Source organism: Filicampus tigris, chromosome 9, assembly GCF_054856515.1.
Source record: "Filicampus tigris isolate MCC_2025a chromosome 9, RoL_Ftig_1.0, whole genome shotgun sequence".
NCBI classification, from domain to species: Eukaryota; Metazoa; Chordata; class Actinopteri; order Syngnathiformes; family Syngnathidae; genus Filicampus; species Filicampus tigris.
The window spans coordinates 11534149-11552144 of NC_141225.1; the positions used below are offsets into that span (position 1 = coordinate 11534149).

The 17996-nt window shown below is 39.6% G+C and overlaps 2 protein-coding genes across 3 annotated transcripts in view; one reads left to right on the forward strand and one right to left on the reverse strand.

Moving 5' to 3' along the window:
* syn2b (synapsin IIb) overlaps positions 1-17996 on the reverse strand; it is a 60274-nt gene that overhangs the window by 12011 nt on the left and 30267 nt on the right. Inside the window, exons 2-5 of the mRNA XM_086040213.1 lie at positions 14986-15043; positions 14784-14875; positions 13259-13415; positions 12508-12597 (exon numbers count right to left, since the gene is read on the reverse strand). Of these exons, the coding sequence (XP_085896339.1) occupies positions 12508-12597; positions 13259-13415; positions 14784-14875; positions 14986-15043 (397 nt within the window). The remainder of the gene's footprint in view (positions 1-12507; positions 12598-13258; positions 13416-14783; positions 14876-14985; positions 15044-17996) is intronic.
* Positions 499-12641, forward strand: LOC147141938 (metalloproteinase inhibitor 4-like). Of its 2 annotated transcripts, XM_086040216.1 has the most exons (7): positions 499-670; positions 778-1052; positions 6749-6846; positions 7711-7825; positions 8309-8433; positions 9528-9615; positions 9677-12641. In XM_086040216.1, the coding sequence occupies exons 2-7, from the start codon at positions 920-922 to the stop codon at positions 9712-9714; spliced, it is 597 nt and encodes a 198-aa protein (XP_085896342.1). In that variant the 5' UTR covers positions 499-670; positions 778-919; the 3' UTR covers positions 9715-12641. The 2 variants fall into 2 exon arrangements, with proteins under 2 accessions (XP_085896342.1, XP_085896341.1); XM_086040215.1 differs by having other exon boundaries at positions 503-670; positions 9528-12641.

Here is a 17996-nt window from a genome sequence, read left to right on the forward strand (position 1 = left end):
GGTTGAACATGCTATGTTTTGCCCCTAAAAATGCTTTTTTGGGGGTTTTACTGCCATCACCTTTGTCTCGAATGAGTAAAAATAAAAAATAAAATAAAATAAAAATAAAATATCTATTGGGTTCGGATCAATATTGATTGATTTACTTGGCCACAGAGGAATGTACAATACAATATACAATCCTTTGCCTTCAAAAAATATTCATTTACTTCTTATTGTTTGACTGTTTGTGGTATGGTTTGGATCTTCTGAAAGAATTTACACCTTAATTCCGACCATTCACCCATCGTCCAACACATGTCATAACACTGCTTCCACCATGTTTGACACGTGATGTGTTATGATTTGGATTGCAAAGTAGTTTTTTTCCTCCCATGTTTCTCTCTCCATCTCTATCTATTTAATTATTGCTTTTTGAATTGCACACGCTTAGGGCATGACAGTTTTAGCTGCAACAAATCAGTCCGTTTTCGGCGGCAATTAACACGCCTACGGACGCCAGCTGAGAAGCAAGAAGGCGGTAGGACATCAAAACGAGAGTGGGGAAAGGATAGTTGTTTTTCTCCGCTGGGTGTGAGGAGGCTGTGCCTAACTTGTCGAGTGCATAAGAGGCTCCCTGTGCGCGACCCTCTCAGCATTCAAGACCAGCGTGCCAGGCGATCCAACTATTGTAAGTTTGTCCGTGCGTCGTCGTCTCAAGAGAGCGCGCGCGAGAGAGAGAAAGAGGGCGAGGGAGGGGGTGGCAGCTTCTTCTTCTGAAATCATTTCCCTCCACAGCTGCTGGCACTTGGGGTCGAGGCCCACTGGAGCTCATCTTTTTACTTCGACTCTTCTCTTCAAAGTCTGAATTTCCTTCAAGGGAACTTGACGGGATTGCACAGGGTTTGTTTAAGCCGTGGGAGCCAGCGGGAGTCTCATCATGGCCGTGTCCCACGAGAGGAGTGTGTGTCTGGGGCTCTGGGTGCTCCTCTTGCTGGGAGCAGGCACGGTTGCGGACGCATGCAGCTGCCACCCAGCTCACCCACAGCAGCTCTTCTGCAGCGCCGAGACGGGTGAGTTGGAGACCATTTGCTACTGCTCCGGCAGAAAAGTGGAAAAACACTCCTCAGACCTCAGACCGTTTACTGATGAGTTGTCTTCTGAGTCCAATTAGGGAAGCAAAACACAATCAGTAAGGCTACTGAGAGGGTTACTAATCTTAAAATCTTATAACAACTTACTTGCTTGCTCTGATTAAAACATAAAACCAAAATAAACTAGCCAAATGTTGCATTAAAGTGCATATAAAGTATATTTGGTGAATGTGTATCTGATGTTATTTTGCTCATTTATTTTTTTAAAACATAATTTGCCCTGCATTATTGTATTTTTTTTAACGATTAGGTTACATTGACTGGAAAAACATTACAAATAATGTAGAAAAACAACAGGAGGCTTACATAAAAAAACACAACTTTGTCTTTTTCCACTTAATACATCTTCCACCAGTTAACATAAAAGTTGTCTCATGTGAGTGTAATAATGGAGTGATTACAAAACGTTACAACAGTTTTTGTGAACAGTATTCCTAGGACCACAAACATGTGACCAAATAGTTGTCAAATAAGTATAAATCCTATAAAAACAGCAGATAGTTTGCCCTACTTCTGCTTGTGCCGGTGCCTGGCTTTCATAATCCTCCTTTTTACTTTCTTTCGTCCTTTTTTTTTTGTTTTGTTTTTGTCTCAGCACAAGCCAAAACCAACACCACTGAGTACTTGGCTTCACCAGAATGTTCAAGTATCTGTCAAAGGGTCAGAATGTGTTGCAAAATTGAGGCTGAGAGCTGCTTTTAAAAACCTGCACACAGGCTCGAATTGGATCTAGGTTATGAGAGCGTGGAAGAGAGGGAGAAAGAGAAGACTTAATTTTTTTAAGGATGGTTGAAATGCTTCCTTTGTGATTGATGGAAGTCAAAGAATATAGATGCAACTAAAGAAGAGCTTGATCACATGGCCTCTTTATATAACGAGGAATTGCACTGTGGGTGGATAGGAAGATGGCAGAGACAATCACTTCCTGTTTGTAGCCACCGTGCTTGACGAAGATGACGATAGATAAAAACTGATTTGGAATGGACGTGGTGCAGCCTATTTCACATAACACTTTTTGTGCACAATCAAAGATGATGTAGGCATTGGACTTTTACAGCATATATGAAATTATGAATTTTCATTAAGATTCAAATAAGGTGATTAAGTAAGCTTGAATCCGACAGAAGGTCATAGGCAGGTTTTATTTATCTAGTCATTAATAAAACGATGAACATTTTTGTACACTTAAATAAACATGCAGATAATGTAGTCAGAAGTAAAAACATGGGTAGCAATATTAATATTAACAACTCATTTAGGCAGTCTAAATTAGTGTTGCCTGAATTCATTTTGGAATCTGTTAGTCGATTTAATTCGATATGATCAACAAAATTTCACCAATCAATTGATGATAGCTCTCATTTGGATGTACAGTATACCCATTATTTAAAGTATGAATACTGCTAAAAATGCTGATCAACGGTGCTAAAACTTTACGAGATGAAATGCTCACAACTTGAGTCTCTTTGCTTACTGATTTAATCCGTGCAGTAGCTCGTTTATGAAGAAAAAAAATACAGTGCCCTCCATAATTATTGGCATCCCTGGTTTAGATGTATTAAAAACATTAAAATATATTTTTATTTATTGCAGAAGTTACTCTCATAGTTAAAATTGTAGAAATGGTGCAATAGATACAGAATGAAGAATTATTTTTTTATGTGGGATATTTTCCCCACTGAATGAATGCATTGTCAATTAAAGGTTGAATTTATTTTAAATGGATGGTCCTATATTATTTAGACAAAAACTGAATGTAGTAGAATCTAAAGAACATATCTTAACCAGGGGTGCTAATAGTTATGCATGGGAGTTTATATCTTACTGCTAAATCAAATTTCTCAGTGCCTCAACCTAAGATAAATCTTTTGTTTGTTCTTCATTGGGAAATAAACAGAAAATTGGTTTTACCAACTGTAATGACATTTCAAGCAACTCAAGGGTATATCTCAAAATTCTCCAATTACATCTTAAGGCTAATTTATGCTCCTGATAAATACAGATGTGTGTGGTCTAAAGACCCTGATACTTCCATTACATCGGAATGAACGTTCAGCAATAATCTGCTGCTCTGAATTTAAATATTCTCCTTAAACAAGGATACAGGTTATACTCAACTCTTCGGGGCTTGAGGTAAATCATTTAAATGTGCCTCCAAGGTTTTGTCAAGTTGCCAAGTCATTTGTCAAAGCACGCACAACAATTTAGGGAAACACATTTACTTAGTGGTTCCACTGTCCTGGTTGTTTTATACGTGTCGACTGGTGGCGGCCTTTGGTTGACCTGGCAGTGTCGTGAGAGTCCGTGCGACTTTTGAATAAAGCCGAACATCTGACTAATATCCCATCTGTACAAACCTTGAAAGATTCCCAAGCTATGTCCATGTGTGTGTTAGTGTGTGTGTGTGTGCTGGACGGAGGCCAAGCCAGCTTACTCCATCGCTCTCCCCTTCCTTCCACTTCATTTCCATGTCTATAGGCTGGGCCCAATGGTCTGCATACTAACAATATCAGTGTGAAAGACCACTGACAGTGCAGCTTTGTGAGGATGACAAGGGTGCCGATTCATCTGGGCCGAGGGACGTTTTTTACTACATCAGTTCTCATGGTTTAAGTTTGCAATATTATGTTGTTGTGAGGCTCATGCACACGTAAAAAAAAAAAATGGGGAGAATTTTATTGGTTTAAAACAGTCCCGCACAAAGTTTTAACTCATTCACTGCACTGCCATTGACATATTTCACAGACCAGCCATTCAATCCCAGGAATTTATTAATATTTTTTTTTTTACATTTTTTTTCAAACATTAGGCTAAAAGAGGCTCTGAAAATGTCTGGCAGTGAATGAGTTAATGAGTGAGTAAACAATTTGTTTACAATGGTCCCACACCGAACTTCGGCCTGTTTACTTTCCGCTTAAACTCTGTGGCAGCGCGTTTAGGCAGCAAATCTGGCCATTCAATCCCAGGAATTTATTTATATATTTTTTTACATTTTTTTCAAACGTTAGGCTAAAAGATGCTCTGAAAATGTCTGGCAGTGAATGAGTTAATGAGTGAGTAAACAATTTGTTTGCAATGGTCCCACACCGAACTTCGGCCTGTTTACTTTCCGCTTAAACTCTGTGGCAGCGCGTTTAGGCAGCAAATCTGACGCCAATTCTCAGACTTTATTTACAATGATCCCACCGCAAACTTCTGCCCATTTGGTTCCCGTTTTACTCTGTGTGGCAGACCGTTTATGCAGCAAACTACTCTGACCTGAAAACAAGATGCTAACACTCAAACGCAATTAGTTTAGAGTGGTCCACATGGAATTTCTGCCTGTTTACTTCCTGTCAGGCAGCCCGTTGAGGCAGCAAACTGAATTAATGGTGCCCTCTGCTGGTTGCTGTCCAGATGTAAACTCTATTATCCTCCCATTGATTTTATAACTGCAAATGTTTTCTTTTTTTTAACATTAGCTTCTTCTGAAATGTATAATGTCTGTCTGTTAAAGGTCCATTAGATATCCAAAAGCAAATCTTCCCCGAAAGAGATCCAATTCTTTTTTTTTTACGTTATATGTATGGGAGGCCTCCACGTAATGAATCCAGTCATTTACGCTGATGGGAAAGCACTTTACAGTTCTGTTTTATTGTCAAATTGCTTGAAGAATCTTTATAGCTCCTCTACATTTGGCTGCAGCCAAAGCTCAGACTGCCAACCATTTGATCTGTACACACAGCAATGCGACGCCAGGGTGTATTACTTACCATTAACAGGTGGCATCAAGCCATTATTGCACTCACAGTAGAAAATTAAAGTAGGCCAGTTAATTTGCCAAAGACTATTTTAAGGTTCTATTGGAAGGGTGGATAAGAGAGCAGAGCGGTCATCATTTTTCAGTGATACTATACTATGGTTGAAGAGGTGCCATTAAATTATGACTGTCGCATATTATTTATTATTTGTCCGACCGTTCAGATATCAAGCAACGAACCAAACTTGTATGAAGGCATATAGGACAGCAAGTAATAGAGGGCACCGTTACTTCACATTCTTTGAGTTTGCTGCACCGCGGGATTAAATCAGAAAGGCACCAGATAGTTTGGATGGCAATTTTTAATTGTTGGTGTCATAAAAATAAAAAGATGAACGTTTAAATATGCTACCAGGAATTAAATTTGTTATGTGTATGTACGGTCAGAGCAACAAAACTTCCCTATTAACCATTTCTGAAGCTTTGTTTTAGTTGTTAAGATTGTCGATAATTGCCCGATGATTTTGTAGACGACAAATGTTTGTTAGTTTAACTGGAGGTCCAGTTATGTTCCCGTTATTTTGCTCATTCGTTCACTGAGTTGTTCATTGGATTAACCTTCTTGCTACAACCGAACCACACCAGAGTTAGTTTGTAGATCTTCTAGGTCATAGGTGTCAAACTCAGGTCCTCAAGGGCCGCTTTCCTGCATGTTTTCCATCTCACCTTGCTGCAACATGCCTGATTCAAATCATCAGCTCATCAGCAAGCTCTGAAGGAGACTGATCCTATCCTGATCATTTCAAACAGGTGTGTTGCAGCAGGGAGATTTGGAAAACATGCAGAAAAGCGGCCCTCCAGGACCGGAGCATGACACCTGTGTTCTAGGTGGTCTTGGACCAGTTGATTTGGTACGCACCCGAGTATAATCGCAGTGTTCACACCTCACCAAAACATAAATACTAAAGTGGAAAACTAAACTTCAAAAATCAACGTTTTTCTTTTCTTTTTTGTCTCTTCCTCTCATTGTCAAAATTGTGTCCTTTAAAAGTAACTGTTAAAAGCTGTGATAGACATGCCAGGCCAGTAGAGAGCATTATCATATTAGCATTTAGATGGGAAGGGTAACCATATCGATTTAAAAAGTCCCATTTTCAAATGTTTAATTTTGGGTGGATTTGGTTTGGTTAAGTCAAATTTTGTATTCCCAAACTAATTCACCAAATGTTCCTGTTTAGGTCCTGTGTTAATATTTGTGACAGCCTATTTAGGTGGCAGTCATAAAATGTCTTCACCGCCCGCAGCATAGCATCAAGAAAGATTAAGCTTTAGTATGTTAACGAGATTACATTATTTAAATATGATCAATTTGTATTTAAAAAGTATAAACATGACTGATGATGCATGGAAGCACACAGTCACCCAAAAAACAAACAAACTGTTTTTGGCTAGGAGCTGAGACTGTTTCTGACATTTTTCATTTTGCTGCTTCAGTTTATTTTCTATTACAGTCTGAGTTAGTTTTATTACCAGTAACCAGTAAAAGATTTATATTGCAGTGTTATAGATGTACACCGATTCTTTATGGACCATCTGCCCAGCTGGGGGATATGTATTGATATATATATTTTTTTAATACAGAGCAATCAGTCCTTCTCGGGCGCATCTCTTTGCTGTTGGATGAAGCAATTTCACAGTACATGCCGAGACCTTCCTATTACCAGCACACCAATTAGAGGTGTTGTTTTGTGACAAGGAAGAAGCTTTGAAGCTATGTTAGTGAGAGGACTAGTGATGGGGGGGGGTTTGTGTGCATGTAAATAACACTTTTATTTTTATGCCCTATTCTAAGTCCAGTCACCCTTTTTCCTGACAGTGATTAGGGCAAAGATCGCCGGGGAGAAGATTGTGTCGCCTAGCAACAGCTCCTCCCCCTACATGAAGATGATCCAGTATGAAATAAAGATGATCAAGGTGAGATGTGCCGCAGACTAGTCCATGCTTATGTGGAGATACCTGCTTTATAGGAATGTATAAACCTACAGAGAGCACATCAGATTTGTAGATTTATTGGTCCATTGTGGCATACCCTGTCAAAATAGACTAGAAAAGTCTATCTGAATATAAAACACAATGGAGTGTGACAATGAACCTACCCTACACGACAGTATGCCCGTTACTCCAAAAGTTGGATAGATGGTACACACAAGAGTGTGGGGCTAGGTCGTGCTTTATGGTGACTTACCGATCTTTGCCACCATGCTCCACCCACGCACGATAAGGAAAATGTATTTTGCCCCAAATTTAGTGTCGGCTATCTGTCAAGTACAAGTGGTTCCAATTTATTAGCAATTGGATAAAATTTCAAGTTCACTTTGAAAGGACCTCCCGGAAATGGGAAAAATGACCCTGAGGTAAACGGCCACTTACGGCCAAAATGGAGGACTTTCCGTGTCTTCTCGAGGAGCATGGTTTCTCTCGACTTTTTTGTGGGTCCACACACATGAATAACAAACTTAATGTTGCCAATTCAAACTGGCTTCAGGGGCTGAATCATTTATTTATGCTACACTCGCTGCTAAAACAACCGCTGAACCGCCTCTGAACATTGAGAAATCAAAATTGCTTCGAAAAAGTACATGCTTGTGGCTAGATTATAATAATTCTATTGTTAGGCTGCTGCAAAAAAAAAAAAAAAAAAAAAAAGAACAGCTAGTTAATATTGCTACTACATCTCAATCCTCTTTTACTAGCGCACCCACACAAAGTCCAATAATATGCGTACTGCATCCTGCACAACCACCATGACCGTCTCTTGTGTCTTCTCCAAATGTGCAGATGTTCAAAGGGTTCGACAAGGCCAAGGATATCCAGTATGTGTACACTCCAGTCTTCTCCTCGCTGTGTGGAGTTAAATTAGACTCCAACAACAAAGCGGGGTACCTGCTCTCAGGTACGAACCTTGCTGATTACACTGGTCCAAAAGTTAAATCAGAGATCCAAGCAAACTTTTGTTCCAAATCTGCCCACACTTTTTTTTTTATCAGGTTTTCCTAATAATAATAGAACAACAATAATATAAATGTATGTATGTAATATAGTAATATGTATAGTAATGAGGAGTTAAGGGTTAGGTTCAGCAACAGGTGGATTTTTTTTCTCAGAAACGTCATAGCTATAAAGTACGTCTGGTAATATTGTATCTCGCGTGCTTTTATATGTCAACTTTAAAAATTAAAATTGAAAAATTAAAATAACTCTATAACCTGATGTACTAGAAAAAAGTAAAGACATTATTGAAATCAGCGTCAAAAATATACTTAGGACACATAAAGACTTCTCTTGCTCTTAACCAGTTGTTATTGTGCCTAATGTGAAATAATCGCATCAGTTTTAGGAAAACACAGACAATTCTGTTTTGCTATGCTGTTAACAGGAAGTATGTGGAGCGACGGGCGGCTTTCCATCGGCCAGTGTGACCTGGTGGAGTCCTGGGACAATTTATCACTCTCACAAAGGAAAAATCTCAACTACAGATACCAGATGGGCTGCGAATGCAGAGTGAGTCAGGATTTTTCATTCTTTTTGCATGAATATTCATATCTGTCTTTGGAAGACAAACTATGACTGAAAAGTTGTTTTCTCAATACTTGTATATAACACCAACACCATAGTTATTAATTATTGAATACCTCTGAGTTTTATTTGCCCATGGTCAAAGGTTTAATACAGGCTGATTGAACTGCACAAATAAACACAAAAATAAAACACTAAAACAATGCTGAGTCTCATGTTAAGTCAAAGCAATATGTGTTTTAAGACAAGTTTGAAAGATGGACAGTGAGGGGGCTTGCCTAACGTTTAACAGGAGGTCATTCCAAAAGGACGGACTGGCAATGAAAAAGGCTCGATGCCCTGTGAGCCTCCGTTTAGTCCTTGGTACCTCCAGGCAGCGTCTATTCCGCTGACCTGAGGCACCAGGCAGGTGCGTAGGGGTGGAAGAGCTCAGAGAGGTTAAGTGGGGCAGGACAATTTAAAGATTTAAAGCATCATTTTGGGCCACTTGGAGACGCTTGAGGGAGGACTGTCTGACTCCAAAATAAAGTGCATTACAGTAATCCATCTGAGATGTAATAAATGCATGGATTACTGTTACAATAGCACCAATTTTCCGGTCCAATTTAAAATCACTGTCCAATTTAAAACCCAAGTTTTAGACTGTTAGCTTTAGATAAGGTGCCAGGGAACGATGTAGGACCAGTAGGACCAAACACCATACCTTCTGTTTTCTTTTCACTGAAATTCAAGAAATTCAGTGCCATCCAGGCCTTGATTTCCTTCATACAGGATAAAAGTGGCCTTAATGAGAAAACGTCCTTTTTGGTCAGCGGGACATAGATCTGACTGTCACATGCATAGCAGTGCAAGGAAATACCATGTTTTATTAAGATGGAACCCAGGGGAAGGCAACACAATGAAAACAGCTGGGGCCCCAAAATTGAATCATGTGGAACACCATACAACAGTAAGGCACAGCAGGACTCAGAGCAACCAAGGCTTACACAAAAAGTTCTGTCTGCCAAATACAAAGTAGGATGTAAACCACTGGAGAGAGCTACCACTAATGTCTACCACATCTGCCTTTTTCTCGGCAGATCAACGTGTGCTACACGGTGCCGTGCGCATCCACGGGAGAACACGAATGCTTGTGGACGGACTGGCTGCTGGATAACAGCCTTAACGGTGAGCAGGCGCGGCAGTACGCATGCATCCGTCGCTCTGACACGACCTGCGGCTGGTACAGGGGCGGCCACGCCCCCGAGAAAGACTTCCTGGACATGACTGACCCCTGAGCGGCTCAAGATTCCATCTCCATCTGACTCCTGTGATGCCTCCAGTCAGAGGAATGTCCTGCTTTGGCTTGTGTAGCTCAAATATGGATGCTTATGCGTAACATAGCAACAAGGTTCATGTCAGTTGGGCTGATATCATTTCTGAAAGAGCTCGCGCTGCCAGATGGATGCCGCGGCAAAGCTAATTAAAGTTTTATTGAATATTTTTTACAGAGCTGTTTTAAAAATGTGTAGAGGCACTAGGAAAGCTTGGCGTTACCGTTGACCAGGATGTATACGTTAACTAAGAGAACAGCATTGCTTCACTTGCTTAATATCGCAATATTGAAATTTCCTGACGCAGAAAAACAAGTGGATGCTTTGTGATCTCTAGGCTGAATTTTTTTTCACTCTCCATGCTCAGGCTTTGACAAAAAAAAAAAAATGTCTCTAATGACCAGCTGCTTAGGAATTGTGCTGCTTGAGTGCTGATTACAAAAAGAAGATATCACATTCCTCCTGTATTAGCTTAACTACACTAATTTAGAACAGAATCTAAAATGCGTCATCTCCTCTATTAGCTTAAAATGTCAAAGCTGGTGATACTACTAAAGCGCTACGTTCCCAGAACCTTAAAAAGTCGTTTCCTACAAATTACGCAATGCCCGCTGCTAAAACAATTGTTCTGCCAGTGACAATGACAAAATCAAAATTGCCTTAGAAATGTGCTTGCTTCTGTCATGGATTGTATTGACCTTCTAGAGTCAGCCAAAGTCTCTAAAAAAAAGAACGCTGCTGCTTGAGTATTGATTAAAACAAGAAGAGATCCCGTTCTTCCTGTCAAAATTGCCTCAGCAATGTGCTCGCTTTTGTGATGGATTGCATGAATGCTTCATCATCAGTCTCTAAAGACCAGCTGGTTAAGAATGCTGTGCCAATTAGAACAAGAAGAGATCTCATCCGTTCTGTATTATCTTAACTACACCAATTTGGAGTAGCGAGTAAAATGCTAATACAGCAGCTCAAAATTGTCAAAGCAGGTGATACCTTGCCTTATAAATCTGCTTGGTTTTGTTCATACTGTTTTAACTCCCTATAGTTAGACCAACTGGTTACGGGTGATGCTATTTGAGTACTGAATACAACAAGGAGAAGAGATCCCATTTTAGAATAGAATCTAAAATGCTTCTTGTCATCCCAAAATCTGGTCAGAGCTTGCGGTCAACTAAGCACTATGCTCCCAGAGATTTTAAAAGTCGTCCTCTAAAAATAATGTTACACCACGCTGATTAAAAAAAAAAAAGGAAGAAATGAGCAGCGACTGCACATTGCAAATTTAGATTTCCTATTCCACAAAAACAAAGAATGTTTGTGTGACTTCTAGGTTGGATTTTTGAAACTCAATGTTCAGGCAGCTACAAGTCTCAAAAAGACCAGCATTCTTAAAGTCCTTTTCTGAAAATTATTCTAAGCAGCCAACGTTGCACAATTGAAATTTCCCGTTGCAGAAAAATCATTACATACTTTTATGACCTCTAGGCTGGATTATTGTCACTCGCTTTGGCAGGCTGCTGCAGTCTCTAAAGTCTCTTCAGATGGTCCAGAAAGCTGCTGCTCAAGTGCTGAGTGAAAAGTTAACATCAGCCGTCTCCTGGCTTAATTGCACAAGCTCCCTATAAAATTTTGAATAGTATTTTAAACACTTCTTGTCAGTTAAGAGCACTAAACAGTACTGCACTCCCAGAGCTATTTAAAAGTCATTTTTTCGCAAGTTAAGATTAAGAGTCGCTGATGGAACAGCCGCTGAAAATCACATGCAAATAATTTACCTCAGAGTGAGTCATCCTATCATCATTTGCATAAGGCTGACAGTTAACACATTCAGTTTGGCAACATAGTTATTACTCATAAAAACGTCAGACACTGAACTGATATGGAGAAAAATTGCAAGTGGGCCACAATTAGTTCCAGACTCATATCAATTACAGTTACAATTTAACTGCACCATGCAAATGAAAATTGATTGTGTATATAGATAGAAAATCAAAACATAGAAATTATGTATGACAACAATTCCGGTGATTGTAAATATTGTACTTCATTGAGCATTACAATTTTAGAAGCTAAAGACATTTACTTTTATAGCATATGTATACAGATAGATGCTACTGATTCGACTTGTTTCAGCATTTTCATTTCATAATGTTTACTATTTAAAGATAACATTTTCCACACATATTGTAAATTGCCTAATCTCGTTATTGGTTCAATCAAAAATACATTATGGCTCAATAACTATCACGCCTAAGCCACCAATCAAGTATTACAGCACAGTAAGCTTATTTTACAAATATATATTATTGTTGCATGATTTGTTTGGTATGCATTAAAAATTAACACATAATAATAATACATTGTATGGTGTCAGTGAAGTGTCATGAAACAATGCACGTTTTATACTGAAGAAATTGTTGCGGATTTTTATTTATGTCTGTTTATGTCTAAATAGTGCTGTTTTTTTTTTTTTTTTGTATTTCCATGTACCAAAAAAAGACTGTATATAAAATGTTTAAATGGAATCTTGTCCAACACAGTTCTTTCTCCAAATGGTTAAAAAAAAATGTAAAGCTAAAATGTTTCTGTCGGTGTAGGATACTGAAAGCAGGAGCACAGGAAGAACTACAAATGGTGATTTTTTTTTCCCCCTTCAGAAACCTCGACAACATTTCATATATAATAAAAGGACGCAAAATAATAATAATAATTTTTTTTTATATTAAAAGAAAAAGGCAGAAATGCTCACCATGTCCTTGTAGTTGGGGTAGAAGGTCTGATCAATCACAGGAAATTTGTCGGCACCCAGCCTCTTTTGATTGTTGATCAACTGGGAAAACTGGAGATGAAGACAAGAATAAAAGAACATGATGAATAACTATCCACATTTTGTTTGAGATTTTAACTATTACTGTACTAGTTTATAAAGTAGTGTAGACTTAAAGGTGTGAAAATATTCTGTATGCTTTGAATGGAGAAGCGTAGCACCATCACGTGGACAAATATACAAATGAAAATGTGAACATACGGGGCCCTATTATAATTCCCAGCGCAACTTTAAAGCGGCCATACCAGCGGGGAAAATGAAAGGAAATGTATTATTGGGGGAGTGAGCACAACTAGCTAGCAAGGCTAACTGTGCCCGCAATTGCGTTGGATTAACCGCTGATGCGAACAAAGGCGCTCAAGTCCTTATAAAGTCGCACATTACCTTTCTGCTTGTTTAATTTAAGTTTTAATCACTGCAGTAGCCCATTTAGGCAGCAAACTACAGTAGTCACTCCTCTGCCTGTTGCAGCCAAGTAGTCAAGTCCATTCTGTCTCCACTGCTTCAAGGCATCGCGGCTTGATTGCACAATTTTATTGATATGAACATTACACTGCTCTAATTCCACACAACAGAAAAAATTCACATCAGTGTATGTTTCCTTTTATTATCGCCATTAAACGCCAATTTCTGCGCTAATGTGCAAAATTAAGGCTATTAAAAAATGACGTACAGCCCAGGGTTTGTCGCACAGGTTGTAGATGGAGTCCAGCGAGTTGACGGAGGGGATGCCGGCATACTGCAGACCAATGATTAGGTTTCGAAAGTCTTCGTTCTGGGCCATGCTGAAGGCGTGTTGGCGCACCAAGACAAAGTCTGGCCTAAAAGACCTGATGGGGCAACAGAGGAGGAAATAAACAAGTGAATACAGTACTGTAGATACAGTGGCAATAGATGTGATAAACGAAAAAAAAAAAAAAAATAGGCAAGAGTTATGTTGTGTTTTATGGCAAGTCTTCAAACTTAGGTGCCATGCTTCACAGACAAGATATGAAAAGAAAAAACTCCAAACGTTTGTTATTTGACACCACCCATTTGTTTAGAATGACAATCCTAGGCGCAGATCAATAACCGGCCTGGCCGATCATCGGCACATTGTAGTTATGGTTTCCCTTGGAGGGCCGTTATGACTGTGAACATAGAAATGTATGATCGCCTTATATTACCACATACAGTATGCACAACAAATTCATGGATAACTAGTTTTGAAATCAGAAGCCAGTTAATTGTTTGTTCAATTATTTGTCAAAATATTTTAAGGGGTAGGATTGGTAACAAAAAAATCTAAATATGAAATACCTCGTGTCTCAGCAATGTTAAAAGTCAAGACAATTTGCAAGAAACATGAAGTCGACACACATTGCCTTCACGGGTCACATAAGATGATGCCGGGGGCGGGATGTGGCAGATGTAGAAACTACCTTTCTGTTTTTCATTTCTCCCAGATAGTAGATTAAGGAAATAAAATGTCCATCCCTAAGAAACATTTCAGAATTTTTGCCCGGTGAGCCTCATTTTGTCCAACATGGCGTTCAGCAGTCTGCATGGAGAATGAAATTAAATCAATCATAATGGAAGCTAAGCTCAGCAGCAGGCCGATCTCGACGGTGCACGGCTCTCTTGTTCTTTCTTCATTTATCTCCACATACGTGCACCAAATGAAGGCATGTTTTTAAAAAACTCCAATAAAAATATAGTGCTCAGAAGAGCAGTGTGGCTAAAAATGCAAGACAAGGAGAAGAAACGTCTCAGTCAGTGTGACCACCGCCAGCTGTTTGTGCACCGGGAATACTAATCAGACACTCCGAGGAACCTCAAGTGCTCCATTGGAGAGGACACAGCAATTAACGGGGCAGCCTAATCTCTTCATTACTCACGAGAAGGAAAGGGCAGACCTACATTTTAATCAGATGTGACCAACAAGCACAAGGTCATTCCCGTTTTCTTCTGATCCTGGTTAAGGACTTTGGCGACCATTTTGTCAGGGTGAGAGAAAATGGAATGTTTTAATTTTGGTATGTTTGTACTTACTAAGTTCTCATCCCCGTTAGCCTGACGGGAAGCTGACTTGAGCCAGGACTCATTTCATGTGTTGGTTAGCGAAGTTTACTTTACCACCAGCAGAATTCCAAGGGAGGAAAGTATCTCATCCGTGCAAATTTGAGATCACCATGATTTGATGTGTGTACACTATTCACCTGGCCGCTTTAGCACCGCCTCTGATGACCTGCATGTCCACAGTGCAAGTTCCATTTGAATGTGCGATGAGGTTGATGTCCGAGAACTCGGCCTGGAGGGAGGCAGCAGACAAAACACTTGAATTATTAACACGCATTGCGGTAAGACTGACATCAGAGCAACATTATACTTTGCTAAGTTGTATTACTTCTTCTATCATACCTGCTCCACTTTGATGTCATACTCCCCGAAAATCTTCTTTCCACGAAATACTTTGGCCCTGGAAGAGAAAAGAGGGGACACATCTTCATTAGCAAAATCAGTTGTCTACACTCCCCTCTAGTGGACATCACACACTCCTATTGAAATAATCAGGGAAAATGGAGGCCAGCTTGGGCATTTTATATAGGCACATTTTCTCTGTCATAAGTGAGAGAGTACTTGCCTCTCTTGTTAAATCATTGTTGTTGTTAATTTAGCTTTTCAATTAATTTTCACTGACACCCAAGCCTAATTACTTCCAGAACTGGGGTCCGTTTCACAAAGCAGGTTAAGTGAAAACGAGCCACCCTGAAATGAGGGAAACTCCCCTGTTCAGTCAAGAAATGACCTAAATAGAACCTGTCAGACAAAATGAAGTCGTCCAAAAGATCAGCTGCAACAAAATGCCAGGATCCAAAGAAATTCCAGAACAGATGAGGAATTCTGCAAAATAATTATCTATTCTGGAAAATGTTACAGTTATTCCTAAAACTTTAGGATGCCAGCAAATCATCGTGAGAGCCATTATCCACTGATTAAGAAAGCATGCCAGGCTACAGAAATGACCCCAAGAGCACCAGTGACAACTCATCCAGGAGCTCACAAAGGAACCCTGGACAACATTTGAAGGACTGCTGGCTTCCTTCACCTCAGTTAAGGTCAGTGTTCATGACTCAACAATGAGGAAGAGGTTATGCAAAATGGCATACATGTCAGAGTTCCAAGGCAAAAACCATTGCTGACCAAAAAGAACATAAAGGCTCATCTTTTGCAAATATCATCACAATGATTCCCAAGACTTTTGGGAGAATATTGGGCTGACAAAACAAATGTTGAAATTGTGTCTATGTGTCTTTTTAAATGTGACGTAAAAGTAACACAGCAATTCAGAAAAAAAACAACATCATATCAACAGTCAAACATGGTAGTAGTAGTGTCATGTTCAGGGGCTGATTGCTACTCAAAGACCTAAATGAGTTGTTGTGATTGATGGAACCATGAATTCTCCTCTTTGGCAGAAAATCCAGAGGGAGAATGTTTGGCATTCAGTTTGTGACCTCCAGCTTAAGAACATTTGGGTTCTGCATCACGAGTCATGACCACGATCAAAAACTTAAGTCACCTTCCTAATGGCTTGAAAAAAAACTAAATGGAGGTTTTGGAGTGGCTTAGTTGAAGTCCAGCCTTGAATATGAAGGAAATGCTGCGGCATAACCTTAAAAAGGCCGTTCATGCTCGAAAACCCTCCGGTGTTGGTGTATTAAAGCGATTCTGCAAGGACGAGTAAGCCCAAATGTCTCAACAGAGATGTGAAAGACTCATTGCCAGTTATAGGAAATACTTCATTTTGGCCCATCCAGTTATTAGATTTAGGAGGCAATCACTTTTTCACATTGGGCCAGGTAGTTTGGATTTTTTTCCTCCTTTAATAATAAAAACATTAATTTTTGTTTACTCGTGTTGTCTTTGACTAACATTTAAATTTAATTGAGGATGGCAGAAAAAAAGAAATAAGACACCAGAAAGGGGGCAAACCCTTTTTCACACCACGAAAATAATATCTCAGACAGTGCGATCGCCACAATTTGATTGACACATGCGATCTTGATGATGAATGCGTCCAGCGTCCTTGGAAGCTGACTGCCTGTATTTGGCTGCCACTTTACTGAAGACGGATGTAGGAACAGATTACAAGTGAAGACGCAGGCAGATCGATGAGGATGATGATGAGGCTGCCGGCCAAGCTGCTCGGGACGTTTTTATTATTTTACGCAGCGCCGTAAAATAGATCGCAGATGGCTTTCATTACGTGCATCAGGAGCCAACAAACTGAGGCTAAATAAAGCAACCATGAGCGAGTTGGTGGAAAAGCTTTTTTTCTCCCCCCTTTGTTATTCATGCACCTGATGCAGTGTGGATTCATAATGCCTCATTACGACCCATGCTTTTCTTGTGGGCTATATGTCTCAACACAATATGCCTCGTGCACAAGAAACCCCCCTCAAAAAAACCAAGTTAATGTACAATCATGGCAATCTGCCTAAATTAAAAATGTACATAACATTTCCCTCCATAAAAGCTCTTAGGAACTAGCCGAGAGGCATCTTGCTCATTAGCGCGGTTCATTAGGATGACACCATCTGTGATTGAAAAACAACACAAGGACAAGGGAGGTTGTAAAAAATCAATATATAACATCTGACATTGGAATTGTAGGTATATACCTTTCCCTAAAGTATTTCTATCTTTGTGGTAATTGATAGAGAGCCTATCACATGGAGCGTCCCACAGGGCTCAAAACCGGGTACCATGTTTTTAAAAGAAATGTGGGAGAAGATTGCATGGAGCAGACTCATGGAATGCTGTGAACAATTTCTCACAACTCTCACGGAAGCTGCTGTCACACTTTCAATAAATATGAGCCGCTTATTGACGACAAACATACAGTACAGGCTGATACACACAAATAGTTGAAACTGATGTTGAGTGTAGAAGTTGAATGAAACGAGATGCACAAAATGGCTCACATAGCAGCTGGTGTCACACTTATCTCCAACATGATCCGCTTGGAGACTACAAACATACAATTGTTATATAATACACATACTCAGATCAGGGAATTAATGCTTGGAAACACCAATAATTAACTTTTCCGAAAGAGATGTTGCATGGTTCCCTAACTAAAAGCTGTTCTCACACAACAGACATACAAAAGTTACTTGGAACAGGGGATACCAAAATATCCTCGGGTAAAGAGTCACATGCTGCATCACCAAGTCTAAAGATATACATGACTGATTTTCTTGTTAAACGGCAACTTTGAGGATGGATGGCACTGTAGATAATGAATGTGATTGCTCCTCTGGTCCAGTTATGAATGAACTGCCACAAAAGAAATAAACCGATAAAAATGTACTAGTAATGCATTGTATTTCTAAAAGTCATGGCACAGATTTTTTTTAAAGATCTTC

Bases quoted from the DNA above. Each gene is read 5' to 3' on its own strand.
- LOC147141938 (XM_086040215.1), top strand. From the start codon at position 920: ATGGCCGTGTCCCACGAGAGGAGTGTGTGTCTGGGGCTCTGGGTGCTC. The intron at 7,826-8,308 runs GTACGAACCTTG...TGCTGTTAACAG, and splicing joins AGCGGGGTACCTGCTCTCAG to GAAGTATGTGGAGCGACGGG. The intron at 8,434-9,527 runs GTGAGTCAGGAT...TTTTCTCGGCAG, and splicing joins AGATGGGCTGCGAATGCAGA to ATCAACGTGTGCTACACGGT.